The sequence below is a fragment of the Microcebus murinus genome, chromosome 13, assembly GCF_040939455.1.
Source record: "Microcebus murinus isolate Inina chromosome 13, M.murinus_Inina_mat1.0, whole genome shotgun sequence".
Classification (NCBI taxonomy): Eukaryota; Metazoa; Chordata; class Mammalia; order Primates; family Cheirogaleidae; genus Microcebus; species Microcebus murinus.
The window spans coordinates 20,666,596-20,687,976 of NC_134116.1; the positions used below are offsets into that span (position 1 = coordinate 20,666,596).

At 36.8% G+C, this 21,381-nt stretch overlaps 1 protein-coding gene across 4 annotated transcripts in view; it reads left to right on the top strand.

The window, feature by feature from the left end:
* Positions 1-21,381, top strand: part of UGGT2 (UDP-glucose glycoprotein glucosyltransferase 2) — a 206,599-nt gene that overhangs the window by 150,480 nt on the left and 34,738 nt on the right. For all 4 annotated transcript variants that reach the window (XR_012922423.1, XM_012769727.2, XM_012769731.3 and 1 more), the window contains 4 exons: positions 12,187-12,271; positions 16,062-16,147; positions 18,928-19,023; positions 20,723-20,807. Coding sequence is in view for 3 of the 4 variants with exons in the window: in XM_012769727.2 (XP_012625181.1) it covers positions 12,187-12,271; positions 16,062-16,147; positions 18,928-19,023; positions 20,723-20,807 (352 nt within the window). In the remaining variant the exon portion in view is untranslated. The remainder of the gene's footprint in view (positions 1-12,186; positions 12,272-16,061; positions 16,148-18,927; positions 19,024-20,722; positions 20,808-21,381) is intronic.

Consider the following 21,381-nt stretch of genomic DNA (forward strand, 5'->3'; position numbering starts at 1 on the left):
CATTGCTCGGGGCACAGAAGGAATATACACAAACAGCCTACTGAGGTGTGTGTGCCCTCAGGGGCAGATCAGCATCCTAGAGGGCAACCCTCCTCCCAAAAGGAGGCTGTGCCCCCAGCAGAGGTGGCGTTCCTGTGCAGGGAACCTCCCTGCCAGCATCACAGTCCGGGGAGGCATGGTGGTGTGTGGTCTGGCCTACTGGTAGAGGCCCAGGAGTAGCCTCGGTGTTGGGGACGGTGGAAAGAAGCGAGGCCCGCTCCAGACTGCGGGTCTCAGACAGCCCAACCCCCACACGCAGACTCTCTGAGTGGGGCAATTCCAGCCCCTTCCTGACAGCTTTTCCTGGAAGCAGAGAACAGAACTTTGACCCCTGCTAATGGCATTGGTGGTGCCTGAGGGAAGGCTTACCCAACCCAGCTCTGCCCAGACTCTCTCCTAGACCAGCCCTCACTGAGGGGGAGAAAAGGACACACCTGGAAGTCCCAGGGCCCCACCCACCACCTGAGGCACTAGAGTGCCTCGCTACAAGAACAAGAGTTGATAAGAGGACACAAAAACAACAGCATAGCCTGTTCCTGCAAGCAAGTGCCACCTACTGACAGGGAGGACATCCTGCACACCCTTTTCACGGCACCTACTGACTTATTATACAGGGAGTGGTCAAATCTCACCCACAGACACCACCTACCGGCTCAGAAACTAAACAAGACGTGTATACCCAAACAAAAACCTAAAGAAAAGAGACAACAACTGATTGACATGGGAAGAAATCACCTAAGGAACTCAGGAAATATGAAGAACCAAACGGAAAACACACCCCCAAAGAGGAGCACCAGCCCCCTAGAAACAGACACCAAATAAAATCAGGCAACCAAAATGACAAAAGAGGAATTTCGTATGTGGATCATAAGAAAACTCACTGAGTGCAAGAACAACTCAATAACCAACACATAAAAAACACAAAAAGCCTCCAGGACCTAGAACAAAAGTTTACTAAAGAAATAGACACAATGAAGAAAAGTTTAACCAAACTCCTGGAAATGAAGAATCAATTCAGGGAACTACAAAATACAGTGGAAAATCTCAAGAACAGGGTAGATCAAACAGAAGAAAGAATCTCAGAGATTGAACATAACACCCTGCAACTAAATAAAATCGTCACAGAGATAGAGCAGAGAAGCAAGAGAAAAGAGCAAAGCCTACAAGAGATGTGGGATTATGTGAAGAAACCTAATGTGAGGGTCATAGGGTTACCAGAAGGGGAAGAAGACAACACTCAAGGGTTGGACAAGCTATTTGAAGATATAATAGAAGAAAAATTCCCAGGCCTTGCTCAAAATCTCGATATACAAGTTCAAGAAGCTCAGAGGACCTCGGGGAGTTTCAGTGCAAACAGGGAGACGTCACAACATGCAGTCATCAGACTGACCAAAATATCAGCTAAAGAGGCCCTTCTAAGAGCTGGAAGATGAAAGAAGCAAGTGACATACAAGGGAAAGCCAATTCGAATAACACCAGACTTCTCTACTGAGACTTTACAAGCAAGGAGAGACTGGGTCCCCATTCTCACTCTACTGAAACAAAACAATTCTCAGCCTAGAATCTTATTCCCTGCAAAACTAAGCTTTGTATATGAAGGAGAAATAAAGACATTCTCAGACAAGCAAAGTCTCACAGAATTTACCAAGACAAGACCAGCCCTACAAGAAGTACTCAAAACAGTGTACTCACGGAACAGCATAATAAAAACTCACGAATATAAAAACAACCAAAACCCAAAGATTAAAGGCCAGATAATACAATGGCTCCAGAGGGAAATTAGAGCAACAACATCCAACCCAACAGAATGAATAATAATCTACCTATCAGTTCTTTCAATAAATGTAAATGGCTTAACTCTCCACTCAAGAGACATAGGTTGGCTGAATGGATAAGAAAATACAGGCCAAGTATATGCTGTCTTCAGGAAACACATCTAACCTCCAAGGATGCATATGGACTCAAAATAAAAGGGTGGAGATCAGTATTCCAAGCAAATGGAAGCCAAAAGAAGAGTGGCGTGGCAGTTCTAATTTCAGACGATTTAGTTTTTAAACCAACAAAAGTAGTGAAAGACAAAGAGGGTCATTATATAATGGTGAAGGGCACACCTCAACAAGAAGAGATAACAATGTTAAATATATATGCACCCAACTTAGGTGCACCCAGATTCATAAAGCAAACCTTACTGGATTTAAGCAAATGGATTTATGGCAACTCCATAATCACCGGAATTTCAGCACCCCACTGATAGCACAAGACAGATCCTCCAAACAGAAAATTAATAAAGAAGTAATGGACTTAAAAAAAACTCTAGAACAATTGGATCTGACTGACATTTACAGAACATTCTACCCAAGATCCACTGAATATACGTTCTTTTCAATATACAGCTCACGGGACATTCTCTAAGATTGACCATATCCTAGGACACAAAGTAAACCTCAAGAAATTTAAAAAAATAGAAATCATACCATGTATCTTCTCAGATCACAGTGGAATAAAAGTAGAAATCAACCCTAACAGAAACTCACATTTCTACACAAAAATGTTCCTACTAAATGATTACTTCATAAATGAAGAATTCAAAATGGAAATTAAAAAATTCTATGAAGAAAATGACAATGGAGAGACAAGTTATCAAATCCTCTGGGACACAGCTAAAGCAGTTCTGAGAGGAAAGTTTATCTCCATAAATGCCTATAACCAAAAGTCAAAAAGATCACAAATAGACAATCTAATGAAATGACTCAAAGAGCTGGAAAAAGAAGAACAGACCAACCCCAAACCCAGCAGAAGAAGTGAAATCATCAAGATCAAATCAGAACTAAACGAAATTGAAAACAGGGAAGCTATTCAGGAGATTAATAAAACAAAAAGTTGGTTCTTTGAAAAAATAAACAAAATTGACGCATCATTGGCTAAGCTAACAAAAAGCAGAAAAGAGAAATCTCTAATAAGCTCCATCAGGAATAAAAAAGGAGATATCACAACTGATCCCAAAGAGATACAAGATACAATTTATGAATACTACAAAAATCTTTATGCACACAAACTGGAAAATGTGGAGGAAATGGACAAATTTCTAGAAACACACAGCCTCCCTAGGCTCAACCAGTAAGAAATAGATACCCTGAACAGACCAATCTCAACAGCTGAAATAGAAACAGCAATTAAAAATCTCCCTAAAAAGAAAAGTCCCGGTCCAGATGGCTTCACACCTGAATTTTACCACACTTACAAAGAAGAACTAGTACCTATCTTGCAGAAACTATTCCACAACATCGAGAAGAACGGAAACCTCCCCGACACCTTTTATGAAGCGAATATTACTCTGATACCAAAACCAGGAAAGGATGCAACAAAAAAAGAAAACTACAGACCAATATCCCTAATGAATATAGATGCAAAATTTTTTTTTTTTTACCTGAAAAACTACAGATGGAATTGAAGATGCAAAACTTTTCAACAAAATCTTAGCTAACCGAATCCAGACGCTTATCAAAAAAATAATCCATCACGACCTAGTGGGCTTCATCCCAGGGATGCAGGGATGGTTCAACATACGTAAATCTATAAATGTAATTCACCACATAAACAGAAGCAAAAACAAAGACCACAGGATTCTTTCAATAGATGCAGAAAAAGCTTTTGACAAAATTCAACACCCTTTCATGATACAAACGCTTAATAAAATTGGCATAGAAAGAACATACCTAAAAATGACACAAGCCATATATGATAGACCCATAGCCAACATCATACTGAATGGGGAAAAATTGAAATCATTCCCACTTAGAACTGGAACCAGACAAGGCTGCCCACTATCTCCACTTCTATTCAACATAGTCTTGGAAGTCCTGGCTACAGCAGACAGGAAAATGGAATTTAAGGTATCCAAATAGGGGCAGAAGAGATCAAACTTTCACTGTTTGCTGATGATATGATATTATATTTAGAAAATCCCAAAGATTCAACCAAGAAACTCCTGGAACTGATCAATGAATTTAGCAAAGTCTCAGGATACAAAGTCAATACACAGAAATCATAGGCATTCGTATACTCCAACAACAATCAAATTGAGAACCAAATTAAGGCTCAATACCCTTCACAATAGCAACAAAGAAATTAAAGTACCTAGGAGTATACTTAACCAAGGAGGTAAAAGACCTCTACAGGGAGAACTATGAAACACTGAGGAAGGAAATAGCAGAGGATGTAAACAGATGGAAATCCATACCATGCTCGTGGATCGGTAGGCTCAACATCATTAAAATGTCTATACTACCCAAACTGATCTGCAGATTCAATTCAATGCAATACCCATCAGCATTCTTCACAGATATCTAAAAAATAATTTTACGCTTTGTATGGAGCCAAAGAAGACCCCGAATATCAAGAGCAATTCTAGGCAACAAAAACAAAATGGGAGGTATTAATATGCCAGATATCAAACTATACTACAAAGCTGTAGTAATTAAAACAATATGGTATTGGCACAAAAATAGGAATATTGACCAGTGGAACAGATGTGAGAATCCTGATATAAAACCATCCTCATATAGCCATCTAATCTTTGACAAAGCAAACAAAAACATATGCTGGGGAAAATCCCTTTTCAATAAATGGTGCTGGGAAAACTGGATAGCCACCTGTACAAGGCTAAAGCAGGACCCACATCTTTCACCTCTCACAAAAATCAACTCACACTGGGTAACAGTCTTGAACTTTAGGTGTGAAACTATTAGACTTGTAGAGGAAAAAGTTGGAAACACTCTCCTAGACATCAGCCTAGGCAAAGAGTTTAAGCAGAAGTCCCCATAGGCAATCACAGCAGCAACAAAAATAAATAAATGGGACATGATCAAACTACAAAGCTTCTACACAGCCAGAGAAACAGTCATGAAAGTAAACAGACAACCTACAGAATGGGAGAAAATTTTTGCATCCTATGCATCCGATAAGGGACTGATAACTAGAATATACTTAGAACTCACGAAAATCAGCAAGAAAAAAATCAAATAACCCTATTAAAAAGTGGGCAAAGGACTTGAACAGAAACTTTTCTATAGAAGACAGAAGAATGGCCAACAAACATATGAAAAAATGCTCAACATCTCTAATCATCAGGGGAAATGCAAATCAAAAACACAATGAGATATCACTTAACTCCAGTGAGAATGGCCTTTATCAAAAAGTCTCCAAATAACAAATGCTGACGTGGTTGCGGAGAGAGAGGAACACTCCTACACTGCTGGTGGGACTGCAAACTAGTTCAACCTCTGTGGAAAGCAATATGGAGATACCTTAAAGCGATACAAGTGGATCTACCATTTGATCCAGCATTCCCATTACTGGGCATCTACCCAAAAGATCCAATGACACTCTACAAAAAAGACACCTGCACTCGAATGTTTATAGCAGCACAATTCATAATTGCAAGGCTGTGGAAACAGCCCAAGTGCCCATCAATCCAAGAATGGATTAATAAAATGTGGTATATGTATACCATGGAGTCCTATTCAGCTCTAAGAAACAATGGTGATATAGCACATCTTATATTTTCCTTGTTAGAGCTTGAACCCATACTACTAAGTGATGTATCCCAAGAATGGAAAAACAAGCACCACATATACTCACCAGCAAACTGGTATTAACAGAGCAGCACCTAAGTGGACACATAGGTACTACAGTAATAGGGTATTGGGCAGGGGATAGGGGGCTGGGTATATACATACATATGAGTGCGATGTGCACCATATGGGGGATGGTCAGGATGGAAACTCAGACTTGTGGGGGGAGAGGGGGAAAGGGCATTTATTGAAACCTTAAAATCTGTACCCCCATAATATGCTGAAATTAAAAAAAAATCTTAAAATAAAAAAAATAATTTTTTTTGTAAAAGGAGTTAATATAAAATATGACAAAAATGGACATTTTTTCTCCTAATTTATGATTTAATTTTAATCGATACTACATTTATATTTAGGAAAAATATTCCTAAAACATGCTGAAAATCTAAGCTAAAATAATATTAAGTCCAGATTTTAAAGCCATGACTAAATTATTTGATATTTTTCATTTGGCTTTCCATTTATTAGGCATAAAACTGTGTGTCCTTTCTGTGTCTGTCAAACTTTTTGTAATCTTTAACTGAATATCATCTACACATACTGAGTGTTGGTTGTTACCTACCTTGATTTTAAAAATTCTCAAAATTATTGTCTCCTAGAAAAGAAAATCTTTGTAGTTCTATCAAAATTAGACCAAGCCTCCTCAGATTTTCCTAACAATTGTAGAGCATATAGGATACTTTATATAGCTGTCTTCAATATTAGTATACTAGACTTTGCACTTGAAAGCTGTAGAAAAATTTTTTTCTGTCAAATTAGTACTTTACATTAATTTTAGCTTCATACTCTTTGAGACTAAATATCTTCTCCTGTGTTTCATATAGGAGGCAGGAGAGGTTTCCATTCTTTCTCCATTTATTTGAGCTGGTCCATTGTAAGCTAAGTTTGTATCTCTGGCCCCAGCAGTGATTCTTTATGGAGTGCTTCTGTGGGCTATTAGAAGTTCTCTGTTGCTCTTCTCACTCCCCTTTAATTCCCTGTTCCCTGGTGGGGCAGCTCTAGTCCAGTTGGCTGCTTCTAACAACATTTTAGTCTCTGGACGTCTGGCCCTATGCTAGTAGCCTGTTTTTGCTGAGGTCTCCTCAGTATATTGGCAGGATACACAACTACCCCATGATAATAATGAAATCAAATATCTCTCCTGCTTGGCTACATTGATCTGTGAAAAATGCTTACACATCACTTGCACACTAAACTCTAGGAGGAGTTCAGGCCAGTTGTGAAGGTAGTAAGCACTCTCCTGGCCCCTCGATTAAAACATTAGGTTAAGGCTGGGTGCAATGGCTCACCCTTGTAATCCTAGCACTCTGGGAGGCAAGGATCACTTCAGCTCAGGAGTTCAAGACCAGCCTGAGCAAGAGCAAGACCCCGTCTCTATGAACCATAGCAAAATTATCCAGGCATCATGGCATGCACCTATAGTCCCAGCTACTTGGGAGGCTGAGGCAAGAGGATCGCTTGAGCCCAGGAATTTCAGGTTTCAATGAGTTATGATGAGGCCATTGCACTCTACCCTAGGTGGCAGAGTGAGATTGTCTCAAAAATAAATAAATAAATAAATAAATAAATAAATAAATAAATAAATAAATTAATAAATAATAAAACAATAGGTTAGTCCTTCTCAAATATCAGATCCTAGTCCATAGTACACTTTAACTATACCAGACATGTGCCAGACACCTGTCCTCTGTGTGTCCCAGCTTGAGAGTATATATTGCGAAGTGTTTTCTCCTTAAAGTGTCTATCTTAGTTTAGAATTAGAGGGTAATACTGCTCCCCAGCCTTCCCCAGAGGGTATACAGCACTCTGCAAAGAAATTTTTCAGCCTTCACCTAACACAGTTCTATCTCTGAACTTTTTTTTTTTTAGTGTATTATGGGAGTACAAGTGTTAAGGTTACGTATATTGCCCATGCCTCCCCTCGCTCCCTCAAGTCAGAGCTTCAAGCATGTCCACCCCCCAAACATTGCACATCTTACTCGTTGTGTTTGTATATACCCATCCTCTCCTCCCCCCTCCCACCTGCCCTACATCCGATAAATGTTATTCCTATATGTCCACTTAGGTGTTGATCTGTTAATACCAATTTGCTGGTGGGTACATGTGGTGCTTGTTTTTCCACTCTTGAGATACTTCACTTAGTAGAATAGGTTCCAGCTCTATCCAGGGATATACAAGAGGTGCTATATCCCCATTGTTTCTTAAAGCTGAGTAGTATTCCACGGTATACATATACCACATTTTATTAATCCACTTATGAATTGATAGGCACTTGGGTTGTTTCCACAGCTTTGCAATTGTGAATTGTGCTGCTATAAACATTCGAGTGCAGGTGTCTTTTTTGTAGAGTGTCATTGGATCTCTTGAGTAGATGCCCAGTAGTGGGATTGCTGGATCAAATGGTAGATCCACTTGTATCACTTTGAGGTATCTCCATATTGCTTTCCACAGAGGTTGAACTAGTTTGCAGTCCCACCAGCAGTGTAGGAGTGTTCCTATCTCTCCACATCTATGCCAGCATTTATTGTTTGGGGACTTTTTGATAAAGGCCATTCTCACTGGAGTTAAGTGATATCTCATTGTGGTTTTGATTTGCATTTCCCCTGATGATTAGAGATGTTGAGCATTTTTTTCATATGTTTGTTGGCCATTCTTCTGTCTTCTTTAGAAAAGTTTCTGTTCATGTCCTTTGCCCATTTTTTGATGGGGTTGTTTGATTTTTTTCTTGCTGATTTTCCTGCGTTCTAAATAGATTCTAGTTATCAGCCCTTTATCAGATGTGTAGCTTGCAAAAATTTTCTCCCATTCTGTGGGTTGTCTGTTTGCTCTCTTGACAGTTTCTTTGGCTGTGCAGAAGCTTTTTAATTTGATCTGAACTTTTTTTTATATGCTCAGTCTCTCAGAGGGGCAATCGGCATATAATGGGGGCATTGGTAGTGGATGGCTATTCATACTTTGGGTAGCTGTCTCACTTGTGCCTCAGTGGAAGCATTCTAGCATCCTTTTACTGTCCTCTACCCCATATTCTCTTTAATTCTTTATCATCATATTACTGTTAATTAAATATAGATTTTACCAAATTCACTGTTGATCATAGTTTTTGTAGGTCTTTTACTTTTCACATTCATTTTTTATTGGGGTGGTGCCTTAGTTCATTTTTTCTGATTTATTTTTTAATTTATATTTATACTCTGTTATCAAAATAGCCAAGACTTGACAGTTTATAACAAACATGAACTTATTGAGTCTCAGTTCTGAAGCTGGTAATTATAAGACTGAGGGGCCAACATCTGGCAAAAGTCTTTTTGCTAAGTCATCCCAGGAGAGAAAGCAGAAGGGCAGGAAAGAGCAAGGGAGGGCTAAACTTGCCCTCATAACAGCAAGCACCAATCCCACCCAGGAAGCTGGAGCCCTCATTGCTTAAGAGTCCCACCTCTTAATACTGGCACAATGACAGTTAAATTTTCACATGAGTTTTGGAGGGAACATTCAAAATGTAGTAGATGGCTGACTTCCCATCTTATCAGAGGAAGATTTAACACAGGGAATTGGGTGCTTTTATGTTGTGTTAGGAAAGATTGGAGGAGCAAGCTGTTGAGGAGGGCTGGCTCCCAGGAATATTCACAGAACGAAGCCAAGGAACTGACCAGCCAGAAAGAGCTGCAACCTCTCCCACGATACTTCTTCACAGCCAAGGAAACTATCATTAGAGCGAATAGACAGCCTACAGAAGGGAAAAATATTTGCTTTCTACACATCCAATAAAGGACTGGTAACAAGAATCTATATAGAACTTAAGAAAATCAACAAGAAAAAATCAAACCCATCAATAAATGGGTAAAGGACAGGAACAGAAACTTTTCAAAAGAAGACAGACTAATAGCCAGCAAACATATTAAAAAAGTGCTCAGCATTTCTAATTATTAGGAGAATGCGCATCACAACTACAATGAGATACCACCTAACTTCAGTGAGAATGGCCCTCATCAAAAAGTCTCAAAACAACAATTGTTGGCATGGATGTGGAGAGATTGGAACACTCTTACACTGCTGATGGGACTGCAAATTACTACCACCACTGTGGAAAGTAATTTGGAGATACCTCAAAGAGCTAATAATGGAAATACCATTTGATCCAACAATCCCACTACTAGGCATCTATCCAAAGGAAAAAAAGACATTTTATAATAAAGACATCTGCACTCAAATGTTATAGCAACACAATTCACAATCACAAAGATGTGGAAACAACCCAAGTGCCCATCAATACATGAGTGGATTAATAAAGTGTGTATATGTATACTGTGGAATACTGCTCAACTACAAAAAACAATGGTGATCTAGCACCTCTTATATTATCCTGGATAGAGATTCAAAGTGAAGTATCACAAGCATGGAAAAACATGCATCACATGTACTTGCCATCAAATTGGTACTAACCAACACTAAGGTGTTCACATGGTAGTAATAATACTCATTGGGTGCCAGTTGGGGCGGGGGGTTGGGGCAGGGTAAATCCACAACTAATGGAAGTAGAACACACTGTAAGGGGAAAGGACATGCTTATAGCCCTGGCTTGGAGGCAGACGCATTACATGTAACCAAAATGTTTGTACCCCCATAATATCCTGAATAAATAAATAATAAAAATAAAATAAAATGGAAAAAAAAAAGAAAGAAAAGCAAGAAGCTCCTACTACCAACACATCAACTGGCTCCAGCAAACTAAGCAGTTATACACTGGAACTTCGATACAGAAACCTCTATTCGAAGCATTAGCACATTGCCCTCACTCATTTCTAAGTTCGAAATCACATGATATGTATCTGCCTCTTTAGGAGAATCTAATTATCAACCAGAACCATACCTGTAAGAGAGTTTAGGAATAACAACAACAACAAAAAAGTGTTTGGCTTTCTACTCCTGAAGTATATGCTAGAAGGCGGGATGTTGCCTGCCACTTTGTAATATACACCACATTTCCACAAATAATTTTTTTCCAGAAACATTTGTGGTGTATTCTTGATCCTCAAAGGCCTAAAATTTTCTTTTACCTTTTTATATTATTATAGCTTTCCTTCTTTTACTGAGATATAATATTCTCTCAGATCTCATTGAGAATATAAATTATTTGAATACTCCCCTTTTTCTGCATTAATTCCTTATCAATTTTCTTTTTTCATTTTCTTTGACTGCTTAGCTTGTTCCCTTCATTTGAGCTGCTGATTTTCCTCATATATCCAGTGGTTTTTAGTTACTTAGCATTGTTAATGAAGATCTGCTAGCGTAGTGGTGAAGAACCAGAGTACCCAGGCTCTGTTTTATCTGGGATAATAATTGAACCCTTCTCAAAGGATGATTTTATAGATTAAATGAGTTAGCATCTATAAAGTGCTTAAAATTGTGCCTGAAATAAAGAGCTCTTCATCACTATTATCTCTGCAACCTGGTGGGAGTAGAGGGAGGTTTGCTTTACAACTTACCTAGATCTAGCTTTAGTGCTGTGCTAGCTGGCTCTACCCTGGTCTCAGTGGACAGTAGATTAAACAGGGAAAGTTGCCACTGCCCTTTAACAATGTTTGTGACTACATGTGCTTGAGAGTTTGTAAGAACTTTGACATTTCTACTATGTAAGTTGGAACCCTTTCTGTTTCCTACTGGTAATTGTTGGACGGGGCTCTGCCTTCTACTTTGTTTTAACTGCCACAGCTCAGGAAACTGGGAGTAAGAGAGAGTCAAAGGCATGTGTTGGTCATCAAATTGCTGGTATCCCCATGTGTTCTTTTTAGAAAAATGTTGAAATATGTGTTATAAATATGACTGAACTCAAAAGTAGCTACTTCATTTAACATCTGATTGCTTCCCCTTGACAAAATTGAATTTTAAATATTTTTATGATAGAATTTTTCAGTATATAGTGAAACTAGTATCAAAAAATATTGAACATAGCTATCATATTTGGTTTGTTTAAGCAATTTTGAAAATTAGAGAATGAACTACATTATATGTAAAAAAGTAGAAATAATAGACACATTTTTAGTCATTAGTTTAACAATGCACTTTAGATTTTGACATTTGAAAATAGCTGATGAATATTGAAAAGTTGTTGGATAGTGTAAAATTCCTTTGATATACAAATGACTTTTAAATCTAGGAAATATTTCACATTTTGATTTTTATCATAACAGATAAGTGAAAGATTTGACTTTTGTGATAACCTTGGTATACAACAGCAAAGATAAACAATAATTTGAACTTTCTGAATGATTCAGCAGCATTGAATTTAATGAGTTACTTTTGTACAGTTTTAATTGTATTAAACTAAAATGTACTGAATAGTTTTTTAAAAATAGTGTATTACAGTTAACTTAATTGACCACGGAAATGGCAAATATGGTATAGACATAAGTGATATTTTACTTATGTTTATTGCAAAATGAGTTTATTCTGGTTTTTATATCATAATTGTATGTCTGTTCTTTAATTAATTATAGACATGTTTTTCTACTTTTAGGCATGAAGGACCTGACTCTCAGCCAGACCTAGAAGATGTCATTGTTGTATTAAACAGCTTCAAAAGCAAGACACTGCAAGTACAAGTGTGTGAGGCAGAACCCTTTTGTAGGCTTTGTTCTTAATGTTAAGAATTATTTTCTTTATCTTTAATTGATTAATTTTTATTTTATAACTAATGTTATACTTTTACTCCTTAAAATGTTGTATTTGAACTCAGGCAGTTAAAGAAGGAAGAGGATTAAGTTCATGAAGGGAAAGCAGAGCTTGAAGATAGAAGGAATTTTTTTTAAAGTTATACTAGATCTACTGTATCTACTATATATGTAACTAGATAGTGTTTTTAATACAAATTAGGCTCTAAAGATGAGATTAAAATGCAGGTTGAAAAGTTAGTCCTAAAAAGAAAAAGTGATGTTTCTTTCCTTAAAAAGAGAAAAGGAGTTTTTAATGACGGTGGATATAGTTCTTTTGAACCAACCTGTCTGCTTAAAACTAGTAAAAATGTTAGATAAGATGTTTTTTAAAAATCTTTTATTTTAATAAAAGGAAATGGCAATACCACAATAGTAGGATACTAAGGAAATACACAACCACAATCAAAGGGAAAATAAGAGCCTAGTGAAATAAGTACAGCAGCTTCTCTTGGCCCAAAAATGCTGTTACTGCCCTGGGAACATTTGTCCTGACACACTTGAGCCATCACTTTGATTTAGCTTGCCAGATTATGAACACAGAAGTTAAAACCTGACTCTTTCTACAATCTGGCTGGCTATATCTTCAGGTTAAGGATGAACCATAGTAAATTATCCCTCACAGTCTTAATTCAAAGTTGTCTCATTTAAATAGACCAGGGAATCCTGAGCCTTGAATCGGTCCTAAAATATTTATAGATTCATAGGGTATAGAGGAATCTGGGTATCTGGCAGAAACATCCATAAATCTCTGGAATAAGATTACAATAGTCTAAGCTGCAAATTAGATTTTTCAAGTATAGAGGCTAAGACATGTTCAAAGATAACCAAATACACAAAGAAAAACAGCAGAAACAGAGACATGCACAGACTCTATATTAGAATTATTGACACAGGCTCTCAAACAACTATGCTTACTATGTTTAAAGAATAAAAGCTTGAAAATAATTGCAAAGAATAGGAAACTATAAAAAGTGCATATCAGATTTTTTTTAAGTAGATCTTTGGAAACTGAGCAATGTAATACCAAAATTAAGAATTCAGTGGATGGCTTTAACATGCCTACAGAGGGAATTAATAAGTTAGAAGGTAGACAAGAATAATTATCCCAAATGCAACAGGAACAAGAAAAAAGGAAAATACAGCAGAGGACATAAACAACATAGAGAATAGAATAAAAAAGTCTAAGATACCAGGAATGAGTTTAAAACTAGTTATTCCATTCACTAGCTGTGTGACCTAGTAGATTACTTAAGCTCTTTCTGTATCATTTTCCTCTTCTGTGCAAAAATGGAGTTAACATTAGAACCTACCTTATAAGATTTTTATGAGGATAAGAAAAAACACTTTATGAATATTTGTTGAATAAACAAAATGAATATAAGTTGAATTCTAGAAGAGAATGAAAGAATGTGGTACAGGTAATATTTGAAGCAATAATGGCTAAGAATTTACATGAATTAAATGGAAGAGACCAATTCCAAACATTATGCAGCCTAATCACACCTAGATCCTTCAGTTATTTTCTAATAACACAGTTTTAGCTCCTAACCATTCATCTCTCAGAATTACAGCAAAAGACAGAAAAAAGGGAGGAGAAGAGGTAAGCAACATGGAGAATCAGCCCATGTACTCCAGTAGCCACCTAAGAGGAATTCCAGAAAGAGAGAATAGAGAAAAATGGAAGAAGGAAAGTGTGCTGTAGCTAAAAAAAAGGAGAGAGAGAGAAAAAAAAACACTCATGTTAGAAGGGTCCACAAAGAGCCAGGTGCAGTGGCACACCCCTGTAATCCCAGCTACTAGGGAGGCTGAGTGGGAGGATCACTTAAGGCCAAGAGTTCAAGACCATCCTGGGCAATATAGCAAGACCCCATCTCAAAAAATGAAAGAGTCCACAAATTACCAAGTAGGATGAGTGAAAATGTCCCACATAAGATCCTAATAGCTACTAAAGAGAAAAGGCAAGTCATTGCAATAAAATAACATTAATACTAGCATCAGACTCCTCATTTTCAAAATATGTAGATGTTAAAAGATAGCAAAACAAAGTTATCAATCAGTGTTCTAAGGAAAATTATTTTGAACCTAAGATTCTGTATCTAGCCAAATTCTTAAATGTGAAGATAAAATTATTTTCTGAAATGTGAAGATTTAGAAAAATTATTCTTTATACCCCTTCTTGAAGATACTTGCCAACACAATGAAGATAAAGACCAACAAAGAAGATAGTAGTTTAAAAAATAGTGAAACTTATCTGTAAACCAATGTAAAGAAAGTTTAGAAACAAGCAGTTAATGCTTGAGCTCTAAGAAAAATATCTTCAAGAAGACAGGAATCCCAAGCAATTAGATAACATGAGTAATAAACTGGAAAATATTAGGTCTGTGGTAAAGAAGACATATATGTATATCTCCCCCACAAGAAAAAATAAAGACAATAAAATTCCCAGAAAAACTACTTATCTATTGGTGGAATGTAAGAAAGGAGAATTCATTTGAACTAGCAAGAGTTTCCCTGTAAGTGGCACATAATGGTCCTGTCATTGTTAACTATACAGAGGAAATACAATTTCAGTAGCCTTTCGGACTCCAATGATTAGTATTTACATTGTCATAATAAGCAGTATTTACTGATTTTAAACTTTTAGAATCATCATAGCAAAATGCATAAGATACATTTATGTTTACTGAAGTAAATGTAAATGTTACCTGTATTTACAAATGCTAGAGTAAAGGCTTAACTAATGTAAATTAGAAGGCAGAGGGAAAGGGTAGAGATATTAGTATCTTTATCTTATCAACAGAATATACAAGAGAAACTGTTGGAATTGTTGGAATAAAAAATAAGAAATGTAAATATTATTTAAGGTTACAAAAATACTCAGTAGAAGAACTAAAGATAAATATACTACTACTCAAACTTCCAGACAAAGAGGGGAAGAGAAGGATGATAAGTAAGCTACTCACAGTGGCCATTCTAATGACCATGAGATGGTGTCTCCTTGTAGTTTTGATCTGCATTTCTGTAGTGATTGGTTATGTTGAGCATTGTTTCGTATGCCTCTGTTGGCCATTTGTGTATCTTTTTCAAAAAACTGTTTATATGAGTCCTTTGCACATTTTTAATTAGATTATTTGTGGGGTTTTGTTATTGTTGAGTGGTAGAATTTCCTTATATATTCTTGATATTAATCCCTTATCAGATAAATGATTTACAAATATTTTTCTCTCATTCTGTGGGTTGCCTTTTCACTCTGTTGATTGTTTCCTTTGTGTACCAGCAATTGTTTTTGTGAATGAAGTTTTATTGGAACACTGAACAAAAAAAAAAAATAAGTAAGCTACTCATCTGTCATCCCAAAGAGTGAATAATGTCTAAACTCTATGAATCCAGAAACAGTAGTAATGTGTAACATTGGTAAATCAGTAAACACAAGTGAAAGCACACTTTTAACATTATGGATATGACCATCAAAAAAACTAAGCAAAGAAGTTGAATTGATAGTTGAAGGCTAGATTGTGTCTATAATATTGTGCTAAAATGTTGCCTAGCTTTGTTTATTGCAGCTATCTGTCTCAGTTTTCCAAGGATAATCTTGCCCAATCCGTTTCATTTTCTAACCATGCAGTATAATATTTAAAGCTGCAAAATTGTGAAAAAAAAATTTTACCATGCTATCTAGGTGCAAAAAAAACCAGACAAAATTAAGGAAGATATCCTTACGGATAAAGATGAAACACAAAAAGGAGTGTGGGATTCCATTAAAAGGTAATTAGTAATGAGTATTTTAAGATATTAACTACATTGATCAAGAGTGTATGTAGAAGCCCTGCAGATGGTAAAAATTTAAATAAAACACAGATCCTTCCCTCTAGAAGGGATAAGATAAATATATAAATGTTACTATTACATACAAGATAGGAAACAGAAGCTGTAAGACAGCTGGAAAAAAAATACTGTACAAACTAAGGGAGAAATAGGATATATCCAATTAGGAGGCAGCTCAGGAAAGACCCCTTGCAGAAGCATGTGGCTAAGATGTGTTTTAGAGACAGGATTTCAAAAGTTGGAGATATTAATAGAATGAAAGTATCTGCTTACGTAAAGGCAAAGAGATTGAGTATGTTCCTCAAAGAATAGAAAGTAGCCCAGGTTAGCTGCAACATTAAATATAATGGGGAATCTATAAATTAGGTTGGGGCCTATATTAGTTATATTGTTAGTCAAAGAGGTATATTGTTTCACATAATCTAAAGAATCCAGTAGACCTGGCTTTGGGCATTTGGGTGATGTGGTCTGAAAACTCTCTTTATCACTTAGTTCTACTGTTTCTATGTCTCCTTCATTTTTAGATAGGCTTTTAAAAGTAAAAGTTTATTGTTTCCAGTGGGAAACAGTAAATAGTACTAGCAAAAGTTCCAAGGCTAATTTGTTGGTCCAACTATAGTCATGTGTTCCAAATGGAACTGATTACTGTGACTCTGATTGACTAAGCTTGGGTAATATGCCTACCTGTAGAGCTGATGTGAAGACCTGTCTCACTGAAGCCTCATAGAACAAAATTAGACAAGGAATGGTTTTCTCAAAAATACCAGATTGTCCTTTCTAGGAGGGGAAAGGATATTAGATAGGCAAAAACAAAAGTTGTCTGCTTTAGATCCACATTGTAGAAAACTTTAAAAATTCATTTTAGAGATTTGAAGTTCATTTGAATTATGATGGTAAACCATTGATCATTTTGATAAACATAAGAAATAGTGATGTTAACCCAAATAGATTGAACAACCTAAACTGATTTTGTTAGGCCAGTCAAAAGCTCTTTCCCTCGTTTTGGATTTGCCCAGCTTAGGCCTCTTGTCCTATAGTTGAATTCTTGTCTGGTAGAAAGAATCATGTTATTGTCCCAGTATGTGCATTGAACTAGCTACTGATAGAAAGAATCAAACGGCCGGGCACGGTGGCTCACGCCTGTAATCCTAGCACTCTGGGAGGCCGAGGCGGGTGGACTGCTCAAAGTCAGGAGTTCAAAACCAGCCTGAGCAAGAGCAAGACCCCCCATCTCCACTTTAAATAGAAAGAAATTAATTGGCCAACTAATAAATATATAGAAAAAATTAGCCAGGCATGGTGGCGCATGCCTGTACTCCCAGCTACTCGGGAGGCTGAGGCAGCAGAATTGCTTGAGCCCAGGAGTTTGAGGTTGCTATGAGCTAGGCTGACGCCATGGCACTCACTCTAGCCTGGGCAACAAAGTGAGACTCTGTCTCAGAAAAAAAAAAAAATAAAAAAGGATCAAACCCACTCATTTTGAGATTTGAAGAATAGGTATGTTTGGCAGGGGATAATGAAATAGAATCAGGCAATTTTAAGAATATCTGTCCAAGAGTTTCCATTAAAACCAGAAGGTAGTGACAATGAATAAAGACAAATGTTAAATAATGGTTTAGCCACTTGCTGCACAAAAAGAGGATACCAAAAATAAAATAATGTTTTGTTAGAAAGAGAGAGAGTAAGTTTTGGGGACTTTAACAGCTCCAGATACATAGTTTGTGTATCTTATAATACTTTCATTCTCTTTATCTTAGTTTTAGTCTTAATTTAGAGTGATTTTTTTTCTTGCCATTGTGTCAACTTCTTTTCTTATTGAGGATTATAATAAAAGATTTGAAAAATATTTTTGTCGTAAAAATTTATATTTGGCAAAATATCCTCCATGATGATTGTAAGTTGTTTAGTTTACCAAATTTTAGTCATTTCTAAATATCTGTTTATATAAAAATGAGATATTTTATTAAATTTTTAAATGAGAAGAAATTATACATTTAGAATACCCCAAATAAAAGATTCAGTACTTTTTGTGTATGAGACAGGTCCTATACAAAAATGAGATGGGACTGTTCTGGGTCTAAAAAGTAACAAAAATGATAACCTTGCCCACATTAAGCTACTGTGATATAAATCAGTGAGTGGACATGGCTCCCCCTGCTCTTTGTTCCTGGTGGAGGTATCCAGTGTATAAAGATCTCGATAGCCTGCAGAGAGTAGAAAATATCCTTGGTCAGATGAGCTCTAAATTGTAGGCAGTTTTTATAATGCTTGGGGGAACCCAACAGCAGCACTCACCCACCCATGCTATTACCACGTGAGTTCTTGCTGTACCATGGTTACACACTTCTCCATTGTTTCTTCCCTAACTATTGGCTTGTTTAAAACTTCAGTGTGCCATGGCAAGCTATAACTCATTCTTTGTTCTCAAAACAACTTTTGGCACTCAGAAAGATTCAAAGATATTCATTAACCTCATTAACCTGGAGACAATATAATTGCATTCTATGTTACAAATTTTTTAAAAATTCATAAAATTTTAGGTGATAGTGTCATGTTTTAATATTAATAATTCATAATTTTGGTAAAAGAGTTTGTTTATACTTTAATAACTACTCAACTACTTTGAAAAGTATTTTTATTGTTTATCAAAGTTAGTATTTTATTTAGGCATAAAAAGTTTACAGATGTATATTAAGAAACTGTCAATTTTTTATTCCAAGTTTCACAATAGGTTTGCATAAAAAATACAAAAAGGAAAAAGATGTTCTAAACATTTTTTCAGTTGCGTCTGGCCATTTATATGAACGCTTTTTAAGGTAGGTATTTTTTTAATCTAATATTTTGAAAAAGTAATACATTTATGTGATTCAAAGTTCAAGAAAAGTGAAGGAATGTGCAGTGAAAAAAAAAATCTACCACCTCTATTTCCTTGATATTCAGTTCCTTTCCCCACAGGAAACCAATGCTATTATTTTTATATCTTGCCAAAGATAGATATATATTATACAAGGAAATATATAGTTTTTTCTGTCTTTTTAACGCCTGTTTACCCAAATAGTAACAAAGAATATACTGCTTTCCACTTTGGGTTTTTTTTAACTTACAATTAATGAGGTTAGTATATTTTTTAAATGCAGTGAAATTTCATGAGTTTAGGGCCAGATGTGGTGGCTCACGCCTGTAATCCTAGCTCTCTGGGAGGCCTAGGCGGGAGGATCACTCAAGATCAGGAGTTCAAAACCAGCCTGAGCAAGAGCGAGACCCCATCTCTACTAAGAATAGAAAGAAATTAATTGGCCAACTAAAAATATATAGAAAAAATTAGCTGGGCATGGTGGCACATGCCTGTAGTCCCAGCTACTTGGGAGGCTAAGACAGAAGAATCACTTGAGCCCAGGAGTTTGAGGTTGCTGTGAGCTAGACTGACGCCACGGCCCTCTAACCTGGGCAACAAAGTGAGACGCTATCTAAAAAAGAAAAAAAAGAAATTTCATGAGTTTGATTTGATTTGGAATAATGGTTTTCTTTAAGGCTAAAAAATAGATACATTTTGTAACGAGATGATAGGTAAGAAAATATTTATATGGTAAATTGTCCTTTTCTAGGGAAGAAATACCTTGTTTTATAAAAAGAATGAGGGAGATAAGAGAAAAGCATATTTTACAAAGTACAAAGGACTATTTTTATAGAAGGATCGCAGAGAATGCCTCAAAAATGTTTGAATTGTAGCAATGATATTTTAAAAGGGAACTTTAGATGCATTTGTATCTTATTCATTTAGAGGTGTAGGATAGCAAACCAAGTGACCCAACCAGTGAATTTATCAGTATAGACAGAGTATTCAATTCTTCAAGTTTTGTAGACCTAAAATACTAATCAGACAGTAATAGAGCTGAGACTAGACTCCGCTAAACAAGACTATGTCAGACTAGCTTCTCTGTCAACTAGAACAAATAAAAACCAATCAACTTGGGAGGGGGGAGGGGGGTGGGTATATACATACATAGTGAGTGAGATGTGCACCATCTGGGGGATGGTCATGATGGAGACTCAGACTTTTGGGGGGGAGGGGGGGAAATGGGCATTTATTGAAACCTTAAAATCTATACCCCCATAATATACCAAAATAAAAAAAATAATTAAAAAAAAAAAAAAAAGATCCTGTGTCCAAATAAGGTCACTAGATCTAAGCTACTGGGATTTAAAAAAGCTAAACATGAATTATTTTAGAGGACACAGTTCAGCCCATAAAAATATTATGAGTATGGAAAAACAAACAAAAAAAAAATAAAAAAATAAAAACCAATCAACTTAGTCTATATCAGGTATATATATTTCCATCATTATATGTTATATACTTGATCAACCATAATATTTTAAGATATTTCAGTTTATTTCTCCACATTTCATAGGTTAAAACGTCCAATTCATATCTTTAAATATTTAAAAGTGTTGAAAAAGCAGTATGAACTGTTAAATGTTAACTTATATTGTGTTTAATATTCTTTTATACAGAATTATGATGCTTTCAGTTTTACGTAACACCAAAACACCAGTGAAATTCTGGTTTCTAAAAAATTACCTCTCTCCAGCATTTAAAGTAAGTATATTACTCTTTTTATAGAGAGCTTAGCATCTGAATAGTAGGTGTTCCAAGATCCAGAGGTTTTCTCTTTATAGAGTCAAATTTTCTCAAGTCAAACATTAGTAATAAAAGTATGGGGAGCCCGGAGACCAGCGACAAGGGTAGGTGGATTTGCTGTTTCCCCTCCCCTGCATTTGGGACTGCTGGTGGGCTCCCCAGCGGGTGGAGAGACCTGCGGACACCAGCCCAGAGATGGCCGCCACCAGCCAGCGGTGAGCCTGTAGCACACGTGGCACCAGGTTCCCAACTTCCTCCGGGCACCTCCCTGTGCACAGACCCGAGCCGCGCGGCAGGCGCCATATTGCCTCCTCCTCCCTTCCGCCGACCCTACCCATGGCTGCCCAGAGAGACAATACAGCCACCAGCCAGAGTCACCTCCAGGGAACGGGACCTTCCCTTTTGGGACCCTTCAGCTGACTCAGGGGAACTCAGACTGTGAGCTCCCTAACCGCCAGCCCTCCCAGGGGCTGCTGGCACAGTGTTCCCAGGAGAACGGTGCTGACTCAGAGGCTGAGAGACATAGACCCAG